The following is a 9,131-nucleotide window of genomic DNA, read 5'->3' as shown; positions in this document are numbered from 1 at the left end:
CGGGGATGACTTGTCAACTCGAACAGTGATCTGTTGTGTTATTAGTATAGTAATACTCTGATTTTTTTTTTCTTTTTACTTTTATCTACCACACGCCTATTCATAACTTTAACTTCTTGTTTGACAACATCATCACAACGACCACCCACATCATTAAGATATGTACCAACATCATCATCACCAACATACTTGTAATTCTCAGGATCCACATAGTTAATAGGCGAATAACTAACAATAACATTTTCAGCAGCATTGTGAAACTGAGGTACACTAGGAGTATTGAAAGTACCTATCAGATTGTTGCTCCTTTTATAACTGCATAAATTACCAACCGGCTGATTTCCACTGTGACCACCCTCATTAACCTCATCTACTTCATCAACCACCACAAACACTTTCACAACCCTTCTTCCACTACATTTGATTACATTTATCAACATTCTAAGATCCATGTCTTCAACTATAGCTATATAATAATTTAATTCATGATGATGGAAACGAAAACTAATTCTATATTTGTCTAACAAACCAATTTTGCTTCTCACCAAAGATACAAAATCATTATAACTAATATACTCAGAAAATATCAAAGCAAATTCAGAAATACCTCCCTGTGGACATATGTATTCCAAATTTGTTCCAATAACTTGCCATTTCCCACCGGTTACAAGACAAACCAAATATTCAATCATTTTTTAGAGAGAATTTTAAAAAAATTTCTTGAACAAATAACAACTAAACTGATAATTTTCTACAAAACTTTTTATATAGTAACATTATTTCGTAGTCAAACCAATTGATTTCATAGTCAAACTAAAAAAAATTAAAAAAACCACAAAATTTCGCAGATGGACACAGAGTAAATCGTAGATGAACACAGTCCATCTGCGATTTTAAGCTTCATATGCCCTATATATAGAGAAAAAAAATTAAAAAAAATCCACATGCGAATGTACAAGCTGCTAAAGCAGACTTGTGCTTTAGCCACTTGTACATTCGCAGATGGAATGTGCAAATCGCAGATGGGGCAATTCCATCTGCGAAATTCGTGGCTACTTTTGCAAATTTCATTTTTTTTGCTACTTTTATAATGTAATTAGTATAAATGACTATTTTTGTCATTTTCTCAAATAAAACATAAAATGAACAAAAAGAAAATCTAAGTTTATCTCATAAATTAGTATTAAGCATGAAATACAACAAATGCGCCTTGGGTAAGTAGCTGCAGCTTATCAATCATTTTCGGCGACTATTTGGGGTTCCTCTTTTTTAAATTAAGGTGCCGACCTCGCTAAAAAAAGTTTTGTGAATAAACATGTACAACAACGTTTTCTCAAGTTAATTATTCCAAAATAAAATAAAGAATTAACAGAATAACCTAGTGAATACAAATAAGTTTCGATTTTTTATAACGTGTCGTATTGTGATGAGAAATCCCATTACTTATAAAATAGATCCCCACACCTTCAATTGTTGAATGATTTACTTATTCATAAATAAATAAATAACCTACCATGACAAGGAGGTATGAATAGCAGTTTCAGTCTGGTCCCTGACAACATTACAACCTTCAATGGCGGTACCCTTCCATGTGAAAATCATTGAACAATGCGATGTATCTCCACCACCAGATTCCGTCATACCTCCGATCTCACTTCCTCTAACCTTCTTAGACATTCCATGGCTTCTTTACCCTTCGTATCAAACCCTTTTCTTCTTTCCAAAACCTCCGCTAAAATCCACCACCACCACCATCATATCCCTTCTCAAAAAATCCCTCTCCACCACCCTCCACCACTTCCACCCTCTCGCCGGAAACCTCTCTGCTCCACCACCACCCGCCGAGCCACACTTAATTTACACCAAAGGTGACTCCGTCTCACTCACCATTGCGGACTCAAACGTCAACATCAACAATATCTCCGGCAACCACCCCCGAAACGTCGTCAATCTTTACTCTCTTCTACCAAAGCTCCCAATTCCATCCATGCCTCGTGACCCCCACCTGACCCTCGTCTTCCCTCTTCTCGCCATCCAGGTTACATTTTTTCACGATTTAGGGTATTCTATCGGAGTCACGACGCAACAAGTAGCAGCTGATGAAAGAACACTAGACCAGTTTATCAAATGTTGGGCTTCAGTTTGCAAATCATTGTTGAATAAAGATTCTTTCGCTGGGTTCAAGTCTACACCTTCGTTCGATCGGAGTGTAATTTCCGACCCCAATTCACTTAAAACCACGTTCTTGAAACAACGGTGGAGCCGATTGAATTCATCTAAAGTTTCCGGTGATGAAGTCGATCAAAACATTGTTCAAGCAACTTTCATCTTGACATCCTCCGACATTAACATGATCAAATACCACATACTCGAAAAATGCAAGATGATAAACGAAGATCCACCATTACATCTATCACCCTACGTGAGTGTATGTTCTTTTATATGGGTTTGTTTACTTAAAGTCGAAGAAGCCCATGATTCCAGAGGTACATCTTCTAGTTCTCCTCTTTATCTAGGGTTTAACGCAGGTGGAATTAGTCGTTTAAGGGATGAAATACCATCAACTTACTTTGGAAATTGCATAGCTTTTGGGAGATGTAGGGCGTTTAGGAGTGAATTGTTGGGTGAAGATGGGGTTGTTTTTGCAGCAAAATCAATCGGAAAAGAGATTAAGATGCTTGATAAGGACGTTTTAGGAGGGGCTGAAAGGTGGATATGTGAATGGGATGAATTGAATGTTAGGGTTCTTGGTTCACCAAAAGTGGATTCATATGGGATGGATTTTGGGTGGGGGAAAGTCGATAAAGTTGAGAAGTTACCAAGTCAGCAAAATTGTAGGGCAAATCATGTAATTTCTTTAACGGGAAGTAGGGATTTGAAAGGTGGAATTGAGATAGGGGTGGCTCTTTCTAGGGCTAAAATGGCTGCATTCACAGCCCTCTTTAATGGTGGTCTAATGAAATTCGTATGATGAAGAAGATGATGATGTGGTCCAACATTTCAATCCAATAAAAACGACGATAAATTCTGCAAATGCATATGGAGTTTGACCAAGTGTTTCGTTGCACAAGTATAAATTTGGAAATGTATAACATTATTTTATATTATTATTGAGATTCACACGTTCCATTACATAAAGTACTTTTTGTCATGTGGTAACAAATGAACTAATGCATACACAAGTTCACTAACGTACAAGAAACCATGAAAACGGTACCAGTGGTGATGACTTTTTCTTTTCAAGGCGGATAACTAATTTTAAAATTAATTAGAAAAACATAGACCACAGCGCGTCAAATTCAACGGTATCCGATGTTGCTTTCCATTTTTAAAGTTGAAGGTACATGTTTCGTTATGGAAATAAGTGAATTTAAGAAGTAGTATAGGAGTAGATTATATTTGTCGTTTCAAATAATAATAATAATAATAATATTAATAATAATAAATATAAAAATAAAAAAAATTAGAAAACGAAGAAACAATCTAAAAGCAATCAGATCAAGATTAATGGAAGAAGAAATTAGGAAAAACAAAGTTAGCCGCTCTTGTATTTTGGATGGATCGAACTTGTTTTAAATTCAAAATCAAGATCCATCGTTTTAATTTACATGATCAAATAAACTGTGTTGTTTTTAGTTTGTCGTGTATAAAGTCATTACATATTTAAGATTAATACAGTTCAATCCATTTTTTTTTTATTTTTTCTAATAAAAAATGCATGCATCTGTAAAGTGCATACTTTTAAAAAATGAAATTATTATAAAAGGAATAAGAATTCAATCGGAGATTTGATTATAAAAGATTAATAGATGTATTTTCACTCTATCATAACTCAATTTTTTTTTTTAAAAAAAATGAATGATATGAATAAACAAAAAATGAAATCAGTGTTTCCATTACATTAAATGATCACGTTTGGATGATTTTGTGTTATTTCTATAAAATATAATTAAAATAGATGACAAACGACAATAAATCATTATCAAGTATAAGGTCAATTTTATTACATCAATAAAAATATTTCAATTTTATGTTCATAGTTATTGTTTATTAGAATACTTATAATGTTGATTATTAGGAACTGATTACTGTTGGAGATTGTTATATGATGGACTCATAAAAATTTACGTTAAGATGGAGGAATAGATGGAGTATAGACGATTTTACCCTTGGTAATGATTTGGTCAATAATAATCATAAAGTCGGTCCTGGTCTGCTGATATTGGTTATACATTGATAAGCATTATTAAGGAATGTTGCTACATGGTTATATATATAAAACGTTCTTGCTGGAGATTTATAATGACATTGGGCTATTTTACTCCCAATTATCTTTTCTTTTTCCTGTTGTTTTGAAGGTGGATGATGTGTAACACCCCGTTTCCAAGTCAAACCCTAAAAGTTGAAGATGTGTTTTAAGTATTATTTTATTTCAATATATGAATATAATTAAATAAAGAGCTTGGTGAAAAAGTATGTAATTGACATTATAATTTGTTTAGAAGGACAAAAGAGTGCTTTCGGGGTTCGTAGTGGAAAGAATACTTGAACATATGGCTAAGGATAATCAGGCGGGCTCGTTTTGTAGTTCGTGGGCTTATAGTGAAAATATTGTGTAGAGGAGGGGCTATTTGGGCAAATTGGGATTTAATTTGAAAGGAAAAGAGAAGGAATGGCTGTTTGGTAAAAGATTGGGCCTGATTTGAAGAGGATTTTAATGTTGGGGGCTGAAAGAGTAAATTCCGGACCTACTTTGAAAGAAAATGGGAGGGGAGGGGCCAAAGGTGGCATTATGGGATAAATTATATGGGGCTTGGGGTATAAAACCCTTCACCCGGTAAATCCTAACCCTAATAAAGCACTCTACAGCCGTCACCTCCATCACCTTATACCTCCCTCACCAGCACCGCCCTTCACCATCGGTGCTGCCACATTCGTTGGAGTCGGAAAGATCGTCGTCCCACCGTGAGCTACTGTCGCTGTCAACACCGTTGCTACTGTTCCATTGCCTAACACCGAGAACAACCGAGAGAGGACCGCCATACACGACGTCTTCCGCTACCGCCACCCGACTCCCTCCCGTTCTCCGATCCTTGCACCCACTATCAGCAGTGATGAGAACCGGCAGATAAGACCGTCGTGGTCTCTAGGGCTGCTGCCTGCCTTCTCGTGTTCGTCGCCGTCTATACGGTTCGTGCTAGCCACTCCTGCCGTCGCAAACTGCCGTCGTAAAGCGGCTGTCATCGCCGCCTTTCCGTTCCTGTCGCCTCTAGATTGCCAATGGGGTGCATTTTTGTGTTCAAATCGGGTTGTGTGTGTGTGTTATGTGTTGCTGCTATAAGACGAGAGGTGTATGTGAGTGGGTTTAATTGGCCGGAAAAGCCACCACCACCACCATCTACCACCACCGGCCACCACAAGGGTTGCTATGTGTGTGTTTAGCATTAGTGTGTGTGTTTATTTAGTAGATTTGCATTGTAAAAAAATTGTAAGCGATAAAGGAATAATGAAAGAAACTCATAACCACCACCGTGAGGTGGTGGCTGCTGCCTCCTGCCGCCACCGGCTGCCGTGTCGGGTGGCGGTGTGCCTCGCACTACAAGAATCTTGTGCTATGCAGACGACTCCTATCCAGACGACACATATCGTCGTCAAAAGTCGACCTATACAGACGACATGTTGTCCGTAAAGGGTTTTCAAACATTGACTCCCTACCTTTGACCAGAAGAGCTATAGAGACGACAAGTCGTCTGTATAAACTCGGCGGTAAACGTGAAATTGTTGGCGGTATATCGAAAATATTTACAAACGAAACGTCGTCTGGAAAAGTGTCTAAAATAATAATTTCAATTTATTTTAATTCCATGTAGCAAGAAGCCAAAACGCCACCGTTTTTGTCATCCTATGCAGACGACATGTCGTCGGTATAGGGTGATTTAAAATTAATTTCGATTTATTTTAATTCCTTGTAGCAGGAAGTCAAAACGCCACCGTTTTTGTCATCCTATACCGACGACATATCGTCGGTATAGGGTGATTTAAAATTAAATTAGATTTATTTATTGTACTTGTTAGAGAAATTGAAAAACGATGTCGTTTCTTGTGCTATAGAGACGACACGTTGTCTGGAAAGGTGGGACCGATCCGCGTGAAATTTTTCTTTATTTATTTTTATTTACTAATCACGTTAAGCGAAACGACGATGTATTGGGGTACCTATACAGGCGACATGTCTTCTGTATAGTGTTTCCCTGTAACAAAACCCCATTTCAGCTTTCTGTTTGCAGTCGAGACCAAATCCTATTTTCTCTCAAGGTCGTCGGCGATCGCAGTGTTTCCAGCTCGAGTTCATCGGCCACCATAGAGGTAAGTGTTTTGGTCCTTCATTGCTTCTTAATTTGTAATAACTTGTGCTTGATTTGTAATAATTTGAAGCCCTAAATCTAAGCCCCATTTATCTATTGGCCAGCAAAAGGTTCAAGTGCTCCATAGAAAAGGATTTCCAGTGATTAACGAAACTCTAACACCGATTTTGAGGTTAGTATATTGATTTCTTTTTCCTGTTAACTACCACAGTGACGATTTTTTTTTCAATAAACCATGATATGTATATGCATTTGTTTATGCACCATAATGCTCCATAAATCTTAAATGTCTAAATGTTAAATATGTGAAAACAGGGTATAAGGCCACATTTTGCTTTTTTGCTTTCTAAGTGCATACAATGTTATATATTGGCCACATTTTGCTTTCTGTGTGCATACAATATTATATATTTTACTTATCTACAAGTAAAAGTGATGATAGAAGGCTATAAGATCTTTACAATTTGAATTTATGTGCAACCTTATAGAACTAGCAAACAAACTTCATGTATATATTATGTTAAGTTAGAAACATTACCTTAAAAAGTATTATCTTGAGTTATTTGATGTAATTAGATGCTATTGTTTGTATTGTAAAGTGTTTAATATGGTTTCAAAGTGTTCAATTTTGTTAGTGACTTAATGTTGGTCATTATGGCTTTAGCTTAATTAGGTTATTAATAGCAACATACTTTTAGTAATTTTAAAATAATTATGAAGTAAAGGTGAATTAATTAAAATCAAATTAAATTAGTTTTAAAATCAAATTAATATTAATATTAATATTAAATTAAATTAAATATAAAATCAAATTAATATGATTTTCTTATTAAAACACGTTGAATCGTTGATTTTTAGTTTAAGTTTCTTCTTCATAACCATTGTGAATACTCTATCCAATTAATCTAATTTTTACTTTTCGAGTATATATTTTTTTATATACTTGTGAATACTATATTCGTTCTCGGGTATATATTTATTTATCTAGCACAAATACAATCTAACTTTCGATAACTACATATATAATATAATTTTTAAAAGTCAAACAGCGATGACGATCGATAAGAGTTGGATTAGAGAGAACCGAATATCTTCAAAATACTTTGAAGGTCTTAAAAACTTTATGAAGATTGCTGAAAAACATGTCAAATCTAAAGGCAAAGTGCGTTACTCGTGTAAAACGTGTGAGAATTTGTATCGACATGTTTTGCCTACGGTTTATGCCCACTTACATGACATTGGGTTTCTAGAAATATATACTACGTGGATTTATCATGGTGAGAAACATGTCGGTTCTTCGGATTTAAGCTACAATTCGACTCCAAGAACAAACACACCCACAAGTAATGAGATGTTTGATGTAGTTGATGATGTTATGGCGGAACAAAATACAAATGAAGAAAATATAGACGAGGAGGGACGAGGTATAGACTCGGAATTTGATGATTTGTTTGAGGAGCTCAATACCAAGTTATACCCTGAATGTAGCAATATGTCTGCCTTAAACTTTTTGGCAAAGTTTTTGCATATTAAAGTATAGATGGACAAATAGTTCGTTTGATCAACTTGTAGAGTTACTAAGAGCTGCTTTCCCGAAGAGCAAGATTCCAGCTTCACACTATAAAGCTAAAACGAAATTAAGAAAGATAGGGTTAGGATATCAATCGATTGACGCTTGCAAAAATGATTGTGCTTTGTTTTGGAAGGAGAACGGTTCCATGCAAAATTGCCCAATTTGTAAGGAGAGTAGATGGGTGGACACAACTACAAAGGGGAAGAAAGTACCACAAAAAGTGTTGCGATACTTTCCTTTGACTCCAAGACTTCGACGAATGTATAGCTCCAGATTCACAGCTAAAGATATGAGTTGGCATAATACTGGACACTCAATAGATGGTATGATGTATCATCCGGTTGATGGGAAGTCATGGCAAGATTTTGATCAAAGATATCCAGAGTTTGCTAAAGAACCTAGAAATGTTCGTCTAGCTTTGGCTGCTGATGGCTTTAATCCATTCGGCAACTTTAATAGTACTTATAGTACTTGGCCGGTTGTATTAACTACCTACAATACACCACCATGGATATGTATGAAAGAGTCTTCTTTCATGCTAACTTTGCTGATTCCTGGCCCTAAATCACCATCAAAGGACATTGATGTTTTCTTGAGCCCTTTGGTGGATGAGTTGAAAATGTTGTGGTCTGAAGGAGTCCAAATGAGAGATACGTCAACCAACACCGTATTCAACATGCGTGCGATGTTGTTATGGACTATCAATGATTTTCCAGCGTGTGGAAGTTTGTCTTGATGGAGCGGTCAAGGTTATTTAGCATGCCCTACTTGTAATGCAGACACATCTTCCATTCATGTCACCAACAAGATGTCTTATGTTGGTCATAGACGATTCTTGCATATGAACCATAAGTGGAGGCAAAGTTTGTTGTTTAATGGTCAACCTGAGAGAAGGCCACATCCAAGACGATTTAGCAATACAACTATATTAAACCAATTGGCTTGTCTCCCTGATCGTATTCCAGGGAAACATCCTGAGCACGGGGGTGCAACAAGAAAGCTCAATGATGAAACAAGAAAAAAAGAGTTGAATTGGACAAAACATAGTATCTTTTTTGAGCTTGAGTATTGGTCTTCCCTCGAGCTAAAACACAATATAGATTTTATGCATGTGGAGAAATATGTGGATGAGAGTTTTGTCAATACTGCATTGATGAATGAAAAAAACCAAAGAAAAAAAAGAGGCAAGAGAA

General features: G+C 36.1%; 2 protein-coding genes across 2 annotated transcripts; both read left to right on the top strand.

The window, feature by feature from the left end:
* Nucleotides 1–1,463: 1,463 nt before the first annotated feature.
* On the top strand, nt 1,464–3,145 carry LOC145101620 (anthocyanidin 3-O-glucoside 6''-O-acyltransferase-like). Its single transcript, XM_079038863.1, has one exon. The coding sequence runs from the start codon at nt 1,574–1,576 to the stop codon at nt 2,969–2,971; it is 1,398 nt and encodes a 465-aa protein (XP_078894989.1). The 5' UTR covers nt 1,464–1,573; the 3' UTR covers nt 2,972–3,145.
* A 4,271-nt stretch (nt 3,146–7,416) lies between these two features.
* Nucleotides 7,417–8,674, top strand: LOC145064261 (uncharacterized). Its single transcript, XM_079011745.1, has 2 exons — nt 7,417–7,859; nt 7,906–8,674. The coding sequence occupies exons 1-2, from the start codon at nt 7,417–7,419 to the stop codon at nt 8,672–8,674; spliced, it is 1,212 nt and encodes a 403-aa protein (XP_078867871.1).
* The last annotated feature ends 457 nt before the right edge of the window (nt 8,675–9,131 follow it).

This window comes from Lactuca serriola, chromosome 1 (assembly GCF_051521515.1).
Source record: "Lactuca serriola cultivar US96UC23 chromosome 1, Lser_US96UC23_V15, whole genome shotgun sequence".
Lineage (NCBI taxonomy): Eukaryota > Viridiplantae > Streptophyta > Magnoliopsida > Asterales > Asteraceae > Lactuca > Lactuca serriola.
This window is presented reverse-complemented; position numbering and strand designations above follow the sequence as displayed.

Excerpts from the sequence above, each read along its gene's own strand:
- LOC145101620 (XM_079038863.1), top strand. The coding sequence starts at position 1,574 with ATGGCGGTACCCTTCCATGTGAAAATCATTGAACAATGCGATGTATCT.
- LOC145064261 (XM_079011745.1), top strand. The coding sequence starts at position 7,417 with ATGACGATCGATAAGAGTTGGATTAGAGAGAACCGAATATCTTCAAAA. Across the intron at positions 7,860-7,905 it reads TACCCTGAATGTAGCAATAT|ATGGACAAATAGTTCGTTTG; the intron begins GTCTGCCTTAAA and ends ATTAAAGTATAG.